A 17,569-nucleotide genomic window follows, 5' to 3' on the forward strand; every position below is an offset into this window, starting at 1 on the left:
CCTGCGTCTTATGGTCCAAATATAGCCTACACATATACTTTAAAAAAAAAGTTTTTTTACTTGCCCGGCTCTGTGTGGTCTCTGTGTGCTTGCCCGGCTCTAAAATGGTTCTAAATGCTGCTGTTTACTTTACAGGTTTGATTACATGTGTTTATGACTGTGATGTTGGGTTTTAATGCACATAAAATATTTTAGGACACTATTTGTTTCAGAATCTTTTTTTCTTCATTTCCCTTCTCTAAAAACTGGTGCATCTTATGGTCCGGAGCGTCTTATGGTCCGAAAAATACGGTATATAACGAAGACCCTCTATATTTCAGGCACGGTTCTATGCATTCAAAGTACTTTGCTGGACAAAACAGACAAACATCCCTACCTTCAATGCTTATACTCCAGCTGCGGGATTGGGGCAAGGGAATCAAGCTTATATTGTTTATAAGCAACATTGTGGAAGGTGAAAAGCAATGAAATGATGGGAAGAAGAGGGGTGAGGGGGATCAGGAGTGGCTCGGTGGGGTGCATCATTCAGGGTGCCTGGCGTCTCGCATACTGATCAGGCCATGCCTGGGCGTAGGATACAGCTTGAGCTCGACCGGTGGCAGCCAGCGGGGAGGAAAGGAACAGAGTGGCAGGGCTGTCAGCCTCGTGCTCCTCTGTTTCCCTTCAGAAACACGATGTACAGCATCCGGGGCAACAGGCAGGCCCAAGGAACAGGCCATGGACCTCCAGGGGAAGATCCTCTGCCGAGCAGCGAGCCCCAGAGGGAGGAGCGGCCCTCATCCCCTGACCCCAGTGCCCCAGGTGAGCCTCTGCCCAGGACTGAGCTGCTTTCAGAAACTGAGTGCCCTTCTCCCCAGAAACCAGCATTTGTGCTTTTCTGTCAACCATGGTACTCTCCGGGAGCACTCCTTCTGGGTTTATGTGTTTAGTATCAATGATTGATTATTATTGTTGTTGTGAAATATACATAACATAAAACTTAACCTGTTTCAGGGGTGCAGTTCAGTGGCATTAAGTACATTCACATTCTTCTGCAAACACCACCATCATGCATCTCCAGAACTCTTCACCTTCCCAAACTAAACCTCAGCCATGATTCTTGAAGTAATAAAGGAAAATCTCACTCACTTTCATACTTTTTTTTTAATTTATAAAAAAGGATATAAAAATGCCTTCCTATGGTGATTAAAATTCGTCAGCTCTGCCTGAAGAAGCAGAGCAAATGGCATTTAGGTCCCATCCAGCTATGACATAGCACTTGTTCGTTTCTTTCACAAAATGTGAGTTTCTTTCACACCATGGGGAGGGGACGGAGGGAGAGGTTGGCTTTTTTGAAAGTGGCATTGGTGCCCTTAGAACAGACTTTAACTTAGAAACAGTTGGGAGAAAACTGGCTGAGGCAGCACTGTGTGTTCTTCTCATGGCGGAATGTAAAAGTGACTCTAAGAAAAGTGCCCCGTGAGAGCAGTGTCTGGGGAGACCCCGCAGGTCATAGGAACAGTGCAGGAGATCAGGACCATAGTGAGTCAGTAATACCGTGTTTCTCCGAAAATAAGACCTAGCGCATGGAAAGATAAGACATCCCCTGAAAATAAGACCTAGTGCAACTTTGGGAGAAAAAATTAATATAAGACACTGTCTTATTTTCGGGGAAACAGGGTAACAATGAAGCTAGCATTTACATATAGTAGTTATTTGTGCCACTAAGCACTTTGGGTGGAGGGGTAATATTTGTATTAGTATATGATTCACATACCATACAGTTCAGTGGCTTTCAGTGTATTCAAGAGTTATGCAGCCATCACCATAGTCAATTCCAGAACACTTGTAATACCCCCACCCCCCGTCCCTCGAAGGAAACCCTACATCACTCAGCCATCAGTCCCAATCTCCACCTCCCTCCAATTCTAGGCAACCACCAATCTACTTCCTATCTCTGCAGGCCTGCCTATTCTGGATAGTTTATACAAACGGTATCATACAACATGTGGTCCCTGCCGTCTGGCTTCTTGCACTTAGAACCTTTCAGGTTTCAACCATGTGCACTAATCACTTTACTTGCAGAAGCTGTTTATACTTACAGCAACCTGAGCGGCAGCCTCTGTTATTCTCAGGTTTAGTAAGCGAGGGAACCGAGGACAGAGAGTGACAGACCAGGATTCAGGCCCAGCACTCTGGCCCCGTGCTGCGGCCTGAAGCCTCCTTTTCTAAATCAGTGATTTTTATTTTATTTTATTTTATTTTTTAATATATTTTATTGATTTTTTTACAGAGAGGAAGGAAGAGGGATAGAGAGTTAGAAACATCAATGAGAGAGAAACATCCATCAGCTACTTCCTGCACACCCTCTACTGGGGATGTGCCCGCAACCAAGGTACATGCCCTTGACCGGAATCGAACCTGGGACCTTTCAGTCCTCAGGCTGATGCTCTATCCACTGGGCCAAACTGGTTTCGGCTAAATCAGTGATTTTTAAAACTACATCTTTATTGCCATGAAATCTTAATGCCATAAACAAAATCTAATATACAAACAGATAAAAGTTGAGTTAGTGTCTGGGTTCCCCTCAGCCCTCCATCCTCTGCCCTTCCCAGTCAGCCATGAGGCATTCCCATGAAATCCTGGGGCCCTGATTGAGAAACGCTGTCTCAGGCCTCGTTTTCTCCAGCTGTAAAATGAGCTCAGTGATCCCTACCTTCTTGCCTGCAGGGCTGGTGGGCAGCAGAGTTTCAGAGGTCAGACGGCTGCAGGGCTGAGCCGCACAGTCTGGCTCTCCCAGAGCCCGGGGCCAGAAAGGGAACTGCCTGGCATTCCTCGGAGCCCCGTGGCTGCTCTGTCCTCAGGTCACCCAGATTTCTCTGAAGTCTGGAAACAAGACCAATCTGTTCTTATTCCCAACAAGTTCATTCGTTTCTGGTTCCCGTCACCTACTAGTCTTTATCTGTTCAAACCCGTTTGGCTGTCCCTCAGCCTGGGCCCCAGAAGAAAAATGCTAAGTCATTCAGGTTGTCCTCCAAGCCCTACCTGTCCCCTCCTCTGGGATCCCACACCACATCCTTATTTTTCACACCTTAGTCTCAAAAGAGTTGGGGATAGCTTACTAAAATGCATTTCTGGGGAAAGAAAATGACCTATTAGGGTTAGAAAGTTAGGATAAGATCCTTCAGAGTAGCCAAGGGTGGGCAGCAAATGTGGCTCTGAGCATCTCAGCAGCCACGCCAAGAGAGAAGACAAGTGGTTAGATTGTTTCCAGGGTCCACAAGAATAAGCACATACTTTCTTGGAAGAAGCAAAGCCTCTTCTGACACTGAGGGTTGAGGAGAAATTCTGCTAGGGCACATGTGTCAAACACAAGGCCCGCGGGCCAAATCTGTCCCGCCAGGCCTTGCAATGTGGCCCGCACCACTCTGTCATCACTGCACTCCGCTGTGTTTCCATCACAATGACAGTTTATGACTGTTCAGTAAACCATTCGGCCCGCGATTTAGGCTGGATTTTAGATTTTGGCACCTTCTCTGATTGAGTTCGACACCCCTATGCTAGGGCCTCATAACTGGCATGATGTGTCTGTGCCATGTAAACAAGATCCTCAAGGTCCCTTAACCATATAATCAGGCCATTAGATGTCCCTGGTTGCAGACTGATGGCAGAGTCCTAAAGCAAAGGCCGGGGACAGGGCAGGACAAGGCAGCTTGAGTGAGTGATTGGATTTAAGAATAAAATTTGGAACTGGTCAGCAATGATTTTCAGTAAAGAGCCAGATAGTGAATATCTGAGGCTTTGTGGGTCATGTGGTCTCTGTTCCAAGTATTTAGTTCTGCCCTTGGGCACAGATAGTGCCCAAGTGAAGGGGTATGGTTGTGTCCCAATAAAACTTTATTTACAAAAGCAGGCTGTGAGCTAGATTTGGCCTGTGGGCCATCAGTTGCTAACCCTGGCTCTAGAAGAAATAAAAGGACTTTGCAGCCTCTAGGGAAATATGTCTCCTTACTTAGCTTATAGTAAGAATAAAAGAAGATTGTGAGCTGCTCTCTGGGGAAAGGATGCAGAGTACAGATATTCCATGTTCCTATCAAGAGACAGGTCTCTGTACTTCGAAAGTTGCTCAGAAGGTAGAGGTGGAAACCTGACATAAGAAACAAGACATTCCTTCAGGGCTTGTGACTGAGGGGATGACCACCTGGCAAACAACCCGCGCAGGTGGGGATCTGAGAGGATGGGCTGGTGACCTGGCCGGCACAGTATACATAGTGTTTCGTAGTCCAGCCCTGTACAGACTGCATCAGCTTCACCTAGGAATTAGAAACGCAGATGCTCAACCCCCACCCAGGCCGGTCAAATGAGGAGCTCAGGGTGTAGCGTCCCACAGTCTGTGTTTTACCAAATCTTCCAGATGCTTCTGCAGCAAGCTCATTTGAGAACTGCCAATGCCCCTGGTCATAACCTCTGTGTTTCTCCTCTTGATCAGGGAAAGATCCAGGGGAGACTCTGAAGCCTGCACCCAAACCCTCTCTGACTGCCAATCTCATTCAGAAAGCCAAGCGCCCGAATAACAACTTCCCGCTCTTTGCTGAGGGACTCACACGGAACCGAACTGTCCAGGAGAAAGCCTTGGCCTTGGAGCAACAGGTTCTGATGCTTACCAAGGAGTTAGAGTCTCAGAAGGTGAGCTCTGGCCCCAGGCTCCAGGAGACCTCTCTGGGTGTAGGCCAAACTGTGGGTGGTTGAAAATGCTGTGCTGTTGATTACTCGGGGGGACACTGTCACTCAGAAAGCCGCTAAGGGCAGGGTCTCTGGAGACCTACTTTAGTAATTGCCTCTCAGGCCCCTCCTGAAGGACTGTGCATGTTCTGCCCCCACACCCAAAGAGAGACAGTGTGGAGGAGGGTGACCTGGATGCAGGGTCCTTGGAGGTGCCACCAGAGGAACCCAGGATCTTCACCAGGCAGCAGGTCACTGGGCAGGATCTCTGAAGGACTATCAGGACAGAGGGAGCAGGCAGTTCCTTTGGCCCTGGAGCTCAGTCAGGCCCCATAGGGGTCAATAGCAGGGAGGAAGATCTAGCTTAATAGAGAGAGAAGTTAATGACAGCAGTTTAAAAAAAGAAAGCTGCATATTCATTGTAGAAAACAAATCACATGTATACACAGAAATGAAAATCATTTAAAAAACAACCTACAACTCAGAGGGTAGATTGTGTTCCCACCCAGGGCTACTTCATGAAGCCATGAGGGTCCCGTGGCGGGAGGGCAAGGGCGGCTGCAGCACCAGCAGCCTCTCTAGCTAGAGCAGTGCCTGATCCCTGGACCAGCACAGCTTACGTCCCAGTCCCAAACCCAAGCCTGGGTGTGAAAAGAAATCTGGAATGTAAAGACCACTTCTCCTTTCACCATATCTTACCCTTCTTTCTAGGAAATCTGGGTAGTCTCCCTTGGCTTTGGCCAGTCCTTCTAAGGCATTATGAATTGCCAGATGAAGCTGAGAGGCCCCCAGACACCAAGGTTTCATTTAGGTTTGCCCCTAACATCTCTGCAGCCATGGAGGACCATTCTTCAATAAATGAAGGCGAGGTCTTGGAGATTAGTAAGGGCCTCCCAGTCTGTGGACAATTCCTCTGCAGTCAGAGTGAAAATGTCAGGAGGAAGTTGCTCAAGCATTAAAGAATTAGACTTTGTTATTGGTTCACTTCCCAGCAAACCTCATTCCTGTTCTCGAGCAGGTGGTGGGAGGAGAGCAAGTCTTGTGGGTTAGATTTTGACCCACAATATAAATGGATCTGACCCGTCTCACAAATGCACTTTGATCTAGTGGGTAATTCAGAGCACAGGCCTTTAAATAAGATGGTGCAGACTCCAATTCAAGCCCTGAGCAAGTCTCTTATCCTCTACAGCCTCAGTTTCCTCCTCTATAAATGGAGTAACAGCCATGTTTCTTGGAGAGGCCTGTCAGATCCATAAAGCCTGACTGAAGTCTGGCCAGCAGTTGCCCGGCAGATTCAGGCTTTGATTTTTTTGACTACTGCTAACATTCTCTGCCTTTTTTGTTGAGTCCTCCGGCCTTTGAAGGAATGATACACATGTCTGAGGGGCTCTGAGAAGAATGTTCCTGAGGAGTTATGGGAATGAGACCTGAGCTGTGAGGGCTTCCAGGAAGTGTGCTTGTGGGATATAGCAGTGAGGATGGATGGCCGCTCTTCATTCGCAGGAAGGGGGATCCCCAGCCCTGCCAACTCTGAGGTTTCACCTCTAGCCCAGACATCAAAACCAGAGAGGGAAAGGAGAAAAGGAGACCAGTTCTTGGCTCAGAGGGGGCAGAGGCTGGCACAGCCTTGGGATGCTGAGCCCTAGTGACTCAGAAATGCAGGTTGGAGAGCAGTCTCCCAGTCCAGTGCCTCAGCTGGGAAAACAGCTCCCTGGACCTCGGTGTCCACATCTACCAGCTGCCTCTCCATGGCCCTTCAGAGGGAAGGCACTATCTTTCTACCTGAGGTCACAGGGGACATGGGAGCTGGGGTCGTGTTCTAGCTGACAGACATGTGGCCATTGCCAGTAACTTTAGTGATCCTTTATGAATTTGTATCTCAAACTCTGTTGGATGCTATGAAGGGCCCTGGTCTTTTTCTCCAGGTTCAGGGCTCTCATCACAGGCTTCCTCTTCCATGGTCTCTGGTACAGCCCAGTATCAGACAAAAAATGGCACAAACTCTCTGTGCCTCCCTGTGTCATACTAAATCACAGGGTGACTCCAGTACCCATTAAGTCATTATCTATCCCAGGCCCCTGCAGTGATGGCCCCACAAATATTTGGACTCCAGAAGATAGTAAGTACCAGATGCTCGGGCTTGGTGCCCTTGGAGATGGCAGGATTGTACCCAGCCTGAAGGCCGTCTGCTCTGGCAGGTGGAAGGCTGTTGTTTGTGGTGCTGCTCACCATCTGTTGGCTGCTGGGAATAAGGGACTCCTTTCGAGTCCTGCCTGGGGCCCTGTAAGGCCAACCTAGCTCACACAGGATGACTTGATGAAGGCATGTACTTCGTTTAGGAAACTGTGGGAGCAAAGAGCAACCCATTATTCCCCTAGAACCTCAGCCATAATTCAGAGTACACTCCCACTGCACAGAATGCAGATTTTAGCGTGGACTCCACATGACATGAACAAAAGCAGCTTCAAAAGGGAAGCATCACAAGCTTCCAATTTTGTTTTTAATATTTCTATAATGATGTGTATGTGAATTTTTGTTACTGGCACATTTCACTTGCCATAATGTCCTCAAGATTCATCTATTATATTATGTGGCAGGATTTCCTTTACTTTTAAGACTGAATAATATTCGTGTGTGTGTGTGTTCACCATCAATAGATACTGGGTGGGTTGTTTACACCTCTTGGATATTGTGAATAATATTGCCACAAACATGGGTAATTTCCATTTTTAAAGAACTTGAAAGAAGCATTTCAATGGAAAATCCATGATCTTACTCATCATGGAGAAGTGAGGGACCCTGGATTAGGAGTTGGGAGCACTCTATCATACTGTGCTTTTCCACTCATGGAGATCTACCAGGTTCTTTAGTCCTCTCCCTTCTTGTTTCAGTCTCTATTTGGCTTCATCCCCTACCCCTTCCTTACTCCCTATCTCATGTAGGGCAGGGGTAGGAGGAAAGCCTCCTGGGCTGGTCTCTTGGTCTTGGATTCTGAGAGCCAATGTGGGGAGGAGAGACAGCTAATAGATGTAATGAAATGGTTTCAGAGTTGACTTTCCCCAAATTGTGTATGTGTGTGGGGGAGGGGGGAGGAGGGGATTGAAGGGGGTCCAGGATCACTTGATTCTGAGCATCAGGCAAGTCTGAACTGTGGTCTGTTGGTATTTCAGTTACCAAGGTGATGTCCAAATCTCAGCTGAACCAGAAAATGATTGGGTTTTTCAGTCTATCCTGGAGCCACAGGAATGTTAATCTCTCTCAGCAGGGCCCTGGGAAGTGATTTCTTCATTCCTGACATTCTGGTTTGGTTTGCAACCCTCCCCCACTTCCTGCAACACCCAAGCTCCTCACCTGCTCTTGCATTCAACTGGGGCTTTGCTTGAGCTGTTGGTTCAGTTGTCTGGAACAAGTTGCCAACCAGTGGTCTGTGATGTCTGAAAGGTTTGTGACCCCTGGTTTAAGGAAACCTTTGGAGCAGCTGTCGCCAACCAGTGGTCCACCACTGGTGATCCATGAGGTCCAAAATGTTGGCAATCGCTGGTCTAGAAAGCCTTCCTTACCATCATCTCCTACCTGCTGACCCTCACCTCCCTCCTGCTGTTTGGCCATCTCTGTCTCTTTCCATCCTTTAAACTGATCTGCCTTTCAGTAGAAGGTGCTGATCTTCCTACTGCCACCCCAAGCAGAAGTCATTGCTCTCTGCTCGGGGCTCCCACAAATGCCTTGCTCCCCACTATTGCAGGAAATTGCTCTGTTAGTAGTTCACCTTTGCTCCCACCTGCCAGTCCCCTTCTGAGCCTCAGCAGTTGGCCCAGGGCTTTGCACTCGGTGGGTGCTTGATGAAGATTGGATGGAAGAGAGAAGCAGAGAAGAGACAGTCTCTAGTATTCGGGTGTCAAAAGATGCACACTAATTTGGTCTTGTCATTAACTTATTATATAAAGTCATGATTTCGAGCAGTTCTCCAAAATAGAATTGTTCTTAGCCAAGAAAAAAAAAATGTAAGTGCTTTAACATAGATAGTTACCACCTTGGAGCTCAGCGTGTTCCACCTATTGCTAGTGGAAGTGGGCTTCTTGCAATGTCATGAGAAAATAAAATTTCTGAGACTCACACAGGAGAATGGGTGGCTTTTGTTTGCACTCATTAAACCCCTGAGTTTTCAAAGTCTCCGCTCTGCCCACCATGGAAGAAGTATAGCTGTGTCCTTAGCAGAGCTAGGATTAAAGTTGTCACCCAGAGTCTCTGTTCCACATTTGCACAATCCACTCCAGCATCAGGCTAGCCTAACTTGTGTTTCAGCTTCAGTCCATCAGTCCATTGCATATGTGGTCCACATGGCCCAGGACCATGCAGCTTCTAGGAACACGGGCAAATGTAGGGAAACAGGAGCAAAACCAGAGCAACAAGAGAGAGAGTTCCTTTGGAGATTTTAATCTCAGAATTTGAGTCTGCAGCAGCCCCACTCCCTCTGGCAAGTGCTGTGTGTTCTAGGGTAGACTGACAGCCTCCTTCCCTGGGTCACCTTGACCTTACTGCCTGTGCATCCATCTCCCAAGTGGTTTTCAGGGAATGAGCCGGGTGGTTCCCTGGCGAGTGTGAAATCACAGCTTCCTGGTGGAACTGCCCGGATGGCCATGTTTATAGTGTCTCGCCTTCCCTTTGCTCCTTTCCTATTATTAATAGCTAGCTATAATAATTACAACAGTATCCGATGCAGTTGTGTCTCTAGGACACTGTGTTTTTCCAGATGATGCTGACATGGAGCACAGCATTGGCCTAAAGCCCCTCCATATAAGGTTCATGAGGTTCGAGGTTCATGTGGTGCTGGTGGCTAGGCTACCTGGCTTCTGATCCTGGCCCTGAATGAATCCACACTGGGCTTTGGGACAAGAGAGGTCCTGGGGAGGGTGAAGGCTTCCAGTCACTGGGAGCCAGGCCAAGCTGGAGTTTCCATGTGAATCGCATGCTTCGTCAAGGAATAAAGTCTGTAGCTCTCTAGCACTCCCTTGCTCCAGCCTGTGGGCATTGCTTGGTGGGCTTCGGGAGCTGGGTACAAATGGATTGAATGATGCTCTCTGCGTATGGCTTAGCGTGAGGATTGTCAATGTGTTTCCTCTCTATTGCTGTCTCAGCTCATAGCATCTGCTTGGGTGCTCTATTCAGAAGGATTCTGAGGCCTCAACTCGGCTTAGAGGAAGGAGTACTGAGGTTAATGACACCTGCCACAGGAGGGAGAGGAGGGAAGGGCAATGCCCATGTGCCACGGCACCCTTGCTGTCATTACTGACCAAGCACAGGCCTTGGAGTCTGATAATTTGGGATTAAATTCCACTCTACTCTGCTGGGCCTCAGTGTGGTCACCTCCGAAATAGATAGGTATTACTCAGGATATGGGCTCAGCTGCTATAACAAAGAAGCCTCAAAGTACTATGGCCTAAATCAATTTGGAAGTTTATTTCTCTCTCACATTCTCATGGAAGAGCCCAGAGGTAAATGAGCAGTTCTGAGCTGGTGGGGCAACTCTGCCATCTTCAACATGCAACTTCTGCTGGGAGCCCCACATGGCTGCTGTAGTTCTTGCCTTTTCCCAGCCAGAAGGAAGGGGAACTGGACCAGGGAGCATATGTATAATGGTTTCAAAGGTATATATGACCCAGAGCTTCCCACATCCAGTGTAGGTTGAATTGTCACTTGATCACACCTAGCTGTAAGCTTAGCTGGGAAATATAGTATTGAGCTGAGAAACCTTGGGTCAAGTTAAAACTCTTGAATGGAAAAAGAGAAAATGGGGATTGAGATGAGATGACCAAGAGGATGCTGCTGGCCACTCCTTGGGGCCGTTAGGAGAACTGGTGAGAACACATGCCTCACCTCTGGCGCCTAGTAGTCCTTCCCCGAGTTCACAGGCACTTTGTTTCCCTGTCCAGGAGCTGGTGAGGATCCTGCATAAAGCCCTGGAGGCCGCACAGCAGGAGAAGAGGGCAACCAGCGCGTACCTGGCAGCGGCCGAAGACAAGGACCGGCTGGAGCTGGTGCGGCACAAAGTGCGGCAGATCGCGGAGCTGGGCAGGCGGGTGGAGGCCCTGGAGCAGGAGCGGGAGAGCCTGGCGCAGACGGCGAGCCTGCGTGAGCAGCAGGTGCAGGAGCTGCAGGAGCACGTGCAGCTGCTCATGGACAAGAACCAGGCCAAACAGCAGGTCATCTGCAAGCTGTCTGAGAAGGTCACCCAGGACTTCGTGCGCCCCCCTAACCCGCTCCTTGTGGCCCCAGACGCTGCCGACAGGGACTTCTTGAGCCAGCAGGAAAAGATGGAGCATCTGAAGGTAGGGCCATGCCCTCTAGGCCCAGCAATAACCCTTACTACTGGAATGTCCATATTTGAAATAGATGGTGGATATATTGCTACATACTTCCTGACCTTCTTAACCAGAAGGCCCAATGCAATTTGATCTTTTCATGGTGTCCTAGGCTGAAAAGGAAAGTTTTGTCTAGCTTAGCAAATTAGGAAGAGCCCATGAAGGGTCAGAACTCCTGAGGACTAGACCAGCTATACACCTGGGGCCTGGTCGGATTCCTTGGGTGTCACGCTGATGCCCTGGGGAGCCCCCATGGTTCCAGGGCGGCCCTCCCCCAGCAATCCTGCACACAGAACAGGTGACCTGTGGCTGGCTGTGGGCTGCTCACAGTGATGGCAGGAACTTTATTTTAGGTGATATACCTGCCATGGGCTGCCATGTCCTCCCTAGAGGGTGGTGACAAGAGCTACCAAACAGTTGGAGGCCTGAGGCTTGGAGTAGGTGCTCACAGCCCCACTGCCCCTGAAGGCAGCCAGATAACCAGCCAGGCCTGCCCCAAACCCTGCCACACACGTATGCATATGTATAATGGGGAATTCCTGTGCTGCTATATCAGAGCACTATTGTGGGGAGCGGGAAAGAAATCCAGGTGCTTTTCTTTTTTTGAATATATTTTATTGATTTTTTATAGAGAGGAAGGGAGAGAGAGAGTTAGAAACATCGATGAGAGAGTCATCGATCAGCTGCCTCTTGCACACCCCCTACTGGGGATATGCCTGCAACCAAGGTACATGCCCTTGACCAGAATCAAACCCGGGACCCTTGAGTCCGCAGGCCGAAGCTCTATCCACTGAGCCAAACCGGTTTTGGCAATCCAGGTGCTTTTGATGGGGCAGGGTGGTGTGGAGGTGCCGTTGTTAGGAGGATAAAGGGAGACAACAGAAACCCAGGTTCCTTTCCCCTCCTTCAGCATGAACAGCCACATGACCTGTCTGAGTCTTCCTTAAAATCAGAGATGTTTTTGAGTTCAAAATGAAAACAAAATCCTTTCAAGTGCAGATGCAGCTAGGTTGTTAGGCAGCTCCACACAGCAGTGAAATGGCTTCCGCAGCTTGCGCTCCTGCCCAGCTGGCCCGTCCCGCTGGAAGCCACTGCTGAACACCCACCCAGCAGCCTGGAGATGAGAGCCACGGACTCGCTAGAGGCTTCCTGCCTGCCGCAGGGAGCTGACTGGCAGCCAGGACTCACCTAGGAGACTGGGCGTGCCTCTGAATCTGCATGTGCAGGAATTTATCAGCGAGCCCAGGCATGAGGAGCCTCTGGTTATGAGTCACATCAACCAAACTTGTATTTGTAACTGATCCTCAAAGGACGAGCATCTTGTGCTAGGAAGAGTTGCATGTCTAGAGTTCGTAGCTGTTGGCCATTTTTCTGCTTGCCCTGTGATTGAGAACAGCCAACTTTAAGAAAATGCCCCCTTGCCCTAACTGGTTTGGCTCAGTGGATAGAGCATCGGCCTGCGGACTGAAGGGTCCCAGGTTTGATTCCAGTCAAAGGCATGTACCTTGGTTGTGGGCACATCCCCAGTAGGGGGTGTGTAGGAGGCAGCTGATTGATGTTTCTTTCTCTCTTGTCTATGTTATAACTCTCTTCCTCTCCCTTACTCTCTGTAAAAAATCAGTAAAATATATTTTAAAAAAAGAAAGAAAGAAAAGAAAATGCCCCCTTATTGTTGAAGCTGTTTGAGAGTAGAATCATCACCTTGAACATCAGAGTAGAAAGACTTAAAGATCTAGTCTGCTTACACCCCTTCAACCCAACCCAGGACACTGGATGAAGTCAGCCCAGGGCATGTATTTCCTGCTCAGGAGCCCTGGGGACAGGTGGCCCTCCCACCGAGTAACTAGGAGGCAGGCGGAAGACCCTGCACACAAGTTGAGCTTCTGGGCTGGGAGGGTTCTTGACAGAATGAAGATCCCCCATGAGGGGTCAGGATGGCCTAGAAGCTGTACACAGTTACCTTTCCTGGTAAGGAAACGGCACAGGCTTGGCGTGATGTTCCCAGTTTCCAGATAAGTCAGGACCTATCCAATGTCATCCCCGTCTGTCCCTCACCTACAGCCAGTGCCTGTTCCTGGGAGGGAGAGAAGGGCTGAGTGTCAGCTCGTAAATGCCCTGGAATGGCTGGGTGTGCTGTGAGAGTGTGTTGTCCATTGCTCCTGCAACATCCGTCCAAGCAGAATAAAGGCTGAGAGCCATGGCTGTGGCTGCTCCTTCCTGTGGTTCAGGCTCCCACTTGAACCTCTCAGTGGCTGGCCAGCTCCTCCTCACATGCCCAGCAGCCGCGTCTGGCTCTCCCCACTGGACAGCCTGGCTCAGAGAGGTGCATCGCCACCGTGTTCATAATCAAAAACAACAGGAGAAGGATGGTAACTAAGTTATGGTAAATTCACCCAATAGAATAGGCATCTGACATTAAAAATGATCACTGGGAAGTTTCTGTAGCAACATAGAAAAGTACTTACAAAGTGACACTAAGTAAAAAAATTCTTCACCCAAAACTGTTCAGTACAATTGCAAATATATGACAAAATAGGCTTATCTTAGTAACAAACATTACCCTTCTCCCAGCTCTCATCTCCCCTCCCCTCTCCACCTCCAGCCCTTCATATAGGGAAAGGAGGTGGGCTCCAAATCCAAGGTTTACTGCATGGCAGGAAGAGCTCCAGGAAAGAGAACTGGCCCAGGGCTGGGGCTGGATCCAGTAGAAGGGGAGGGGTGGGCAGAGACAGGCTCTTGTATGGCCTGCGGTCCTGTTCAGATAAGGACTGTTGTGTTAAAATGTTGTGTTTCACTCCCTGTACTTAGAGTTATAACACATGTGACCTCATGGTCTCCCCACTGCCCAGTAGGTGGTTGGCATGTGTTCCTTTTGCAGATGAGGAAACGGCAGTCAGTAAGGTCTCCCAGCCAGGAAGTCGGAGCCAGGACTTGAACTCCAGGTTTAGGGCTCCCTTTGCCACTTAATTCTAGGCTCAAGATTAGAGAAGGGGACTATAAGTTATTTTGTTTTATTTCAGATTTCCTTTTCTATTGCATTATTGGAAATTTCTAAAGAAAGGAAGTGTCGGCGGCTCATTTGAGGGTGAGATTCAGGGAGATGTTGTCAGTGCAAGTCCTCAGCTGCTTTGCCCTCTTCTTCAGGATGACATGGAAGCGTACCAGACCCAGAACCGCTTCCTCAATTCCGAGATCCACCAGGTGACAAAGATCTGGAGAAAGGTGGCTGAAAAGGAGAGGACCCTCCTGATGAAGGTGAGGACCCCTCTTCTGGCCCTCTCTCTTCCTGCCACCCTTTCAGTCTCCACCATCTCACATGTCTCCCTCCCTCATATTACCTGTCTACTCTCCTCCCTCCTCGTTACCTGTCTACTCTCCTCCCTTCTCATTACCTGTCTACTCTCCTCCCTCCTCGTTACCTGTCTACTCTCCTCCCTTCTCATTACCTGTCTACTCTCCTCCCTCCTCGTTACCTGTCTACTCTCCTCCCTTCTCATTACCTGTCTACTCTCCTCCCTCCTCATTGCCTGTCTACTCTCCTCCCTCCTTGTTACCTGTCTACTCTCCTCCCTCCTCGTTACCTGTCTACTCTCCTCCCTTCTCATTACCTGTCTACTCTCCTCCCTCCTCATTACCTGTCTACTCTCCTCCCTTCTCATACCTGTCTACTCTCCTCCCTCCTCATTGCCTGCCTATTCTCCTCCCTCCTCGTTGCCTGTCTATTCTCCTCCCTCCTTGTTACCTGTCTACTCTCCTTCCTCCTCGTTACCTGTCTACTCTCCCTTCCCTCCTCATTACCTGTCTGCTCTCAAACTGTACTCTGATTACCATTTCTGATTGCAAAGGTACAGCGGGAAAGGCAGTGTGTGTCCCGTGAGGTGGGAGAGAGGTGGTGTGTTGGGGGCAGAAAGAGCCCATGTGGTGGCAGCAGAGGCACAAGAGCAGTGTCCAGAGGTCCCTGTCTGCCCCCGGGCACTGCTCAGTGATGCACCTATAGCGCAGTGCAGGCAGCCTGCTCTAGGCCAGGTGCCCGTGAAGCCTTGCCGCAATCCTGAGGCAGATCTGTCATCCCCATTGCTCAGAGGAAGCGAAGGCACAGAAAAGTTAGCTTGCCATAGGCCACCCAGCCAGCAGTAGCGGAACTGGAATAGGACCGCAGGCTATACAAGAGCCTCTGCTGTCTCTCCCCACCCTTCCCCTCCTGCTGAATCTGGTTCTCTTTCCTGGAGCCCTTCCTGCCTTGTAAACCCTTGGATACAGAGCCCATCTCCTTCCCTATGTGAAAGGCTGGAAGGGGCGGGGAGGGGGGGGGGGATGAGAGCTGGGAGAAGGGTGTGCTGCCTAAAGCTCTTCGGGCCTCAGGCCTTTGGGGTAAGCCAAGCCCAACCAAGTGGCCTGACCAGCCCCCACCTCCTCCCCACCCCCACAGTGTGCCTACCTCCAAGCCAAGAACTACCAGGTGGAGAGCAAGTACCTGGCAGGGCTGCGGAGGCTGCAGGAGACCATGGGGAATCAGGGCGGCGAGAGCGCGGAGCTGCTCAGGCAACTCATCCAGGAGGCGCTGCAGTGGGAAGCCAGCGAGGCCTCTGCTGACAGTGTTGAGCTGAGCCCCATCAGGTGAGCCCCGTGGTGGCCAGGCCAGGGCCCACTGGAGTGGCCTGGGGGTCCCAGCTGCCCTGCTGACTGTGTGTGACCCTGCACAATTCTTACCTCCTCTTATCTTCAGATAAATGAGCATGTGGTTGAGATGGGCCCTGTTTTACAGCTGAGGCAGTGCAGGCTCAGAGAGGGCAGCCCCTCGCCCAAGGCCACACAGCACATTAATGCAGCGGAGCTGGGTCTGCCTCCAGAGCTCCATGATTTTTTTTCCACTTTTCCCAGGATGCTCCCAGAGGTTTGTCAGAGAGGGGAGGAGAAGGGATAAGCCAGCTGTCTCCCCTGAGCGCAGTGGACAAGGCCAGTTAAATGTAACAGACGGCACTGTGGCTGGGAGCCCCCGTCTTGGAGCCGCACGTGGGTCTCTCATTGAGTGACCTTAGACAAGTCACTTCATCGCTCAGAGCCTCATGTGTAGCCTCCACAGATGTGTGTGCAACTCTGGTTGCAGGAGTCCTAGAGTTCAATGAAACAGCATGTGCAGAGCCCACACAGGGGCAAATGGTGAATAAGTGAACAGCCATCTGGAATGGATCCCCAGCCCTCCCACCTCTGGTTAGCGTTGATGCTGTCTGTGCCCCATCCATTTGGGGCTTACTGGCTGTGGAAGTGGGGTTCGATATTGCAAGACTCCTTGGGCCGAAGGCAACATGAAGTAATAAGAGGATCCTTTATATTTGCACGGAGTAAAGGTCTCTTCAAGCACTTGCTCTGTGCCAGGCACAGTGTAGGCCCCCAGCAGTGAGTAACACAGGACCTCCGTGGGTCTTTATGAGGCCTTTCTCTGCCCATTGTACAGAGAACCGAGTGACCTGTCAGAGCTGCATGACTAACCGGAAGTGAAACTCAGGAGCCTTGCTTAAGGCATACCCCTCCCCCATTGCCCCTTATCTGGGGAAGGGATCTGCAAGGTGTTGCTAACATGGGCTTTTCCTGGCAGCGAGTATGATGAGTATGGCTTCCAGACAGTGCCCAACTATGAGGTGGAAGACCTGAAGCTGCTGGCCAAGATCCAGGTGCTGGAGGTGCGCTCCCACCACCTGCTGGCCCACGAGGCTACAGAGCGACCCCTGCGAGAGCGCTGGGCTGCCCTGGGTGAGCTTGCACCCTCCGTGGAGCTCAAGCAGCTGCTGCGGATGGGCGTGTCCCAAGAGCACCGGCCTCGAGTCTGGAGGTGGTTGATCCACCGCCGCGTCCAGCACCTGCAGGCCCCTGGCCGCTACCAGGAGCTGCTGAGCCGGGGCCAGACCTGCAAGCACCCTGCTGCCCGCCAGATCGAGCTGGACCTGAACCGCACCTTCACCAACAACAAGCACTTCACCTGTCCCACCTCCAGCTTCCCCGACAAGCTCCGCCGGGTGCTGTTGGCCTTCTCCTGGCAGAACCCCTCCATCGGCTACTGCCAGGGCCTGAACAGGTGAGCACCAAGGCCCCCGTGAGGACACAACAGCCTTTGTCCTTCCGAGCAGCCCCCTGTCTCTTTGGAGAGGTGAGCCCAGGAGGCTTGCCATGATCCCCACTGTACCGATGGGGACAAGCAGTGAAAGGACACGTTCAGGACAGAGGGCCAGAGCTCAGGGCCCCTCATGCCATGTTCTCTGCCTCGGTTTGTGCTCAGGGAGTGCCACCCCCAGGGAAAGCATGAACGGTCCCCTGGTGTTGTGTCGAGCACAACCCAGCTCACAGCTTGTGGGACTGGCTGGGTCAGGGATCATTTCCTTCAAACTAAACCCACTCAGCAGAGCCACAGGAAAAGAGAATTTGTAAATGTTACAGGAGAACCTCACACAAGCCAGGAAATGAAAACAGAGCTACAGACCACATGGTCATTGGAAGCCTAGGCAACTGCACAA

General features: G+C 50.4%; 1 protein-coding gene across 7 annotated transcripts in view; it reads left to right on the forward strand.

Annotated features, from left to right (window-relative positions):
• The window catches only part of TBC1D2 (TBC1 domain family member 2), a 42,262-nt gene that overhangs the window by 17,436 nt on the left and 7,257 nt on the right, over positions 1–17,569 (forward strand). For 6 of the 7 annotated variants that reach the window (XM_036433217.2, XM_036433219.2, XM_036433220.2 and 3 more), the window contains 6 exons: positions 668–801; positions 4,469–4,665; positions 10,632–11,027; positions 14,205–14,315; positions 15,490–15,677; positions 16,657–17,133. In XM_036433217.2, the coding sequence (XP_036289110.1) occupies positions 668–801; positions 4,469–4,665; positions 10,632–11,027; positions 14,205–14,315; positions 15,490–15,677; positions 16,657–17,133 (1,503 nt within the window). The remainder of the gene's footprint in view (positions 1–667; positions 802–4,468; positions 4,666–10,631; positions 11,028–14,204; positions 14,316–15,489; positions 15,678–16,656; positions 17,134–17,569) is intronic. The other variant, XM_036433224.2, reaches the window with a different exon arrangement.

Source organism: Pipistrellus kuhlii, unplaced genomic scaffold, assembly GCF_014108245.1.
Source record: "Pipistrellus kuhlii isolate mPipKuh1 unplaced genomic scaffold, mPipKuh1.p scaffold_m20_p_12, whole genome shotgun sequence".
NCBI classification, from domain to species: domain Eukaryota; kingdom Metazoa; phylum Chordata; class Mammalia; order Chiroptera; family Vespertilionidae; genus Pipistrellus; species Pipistrellus kuhlii.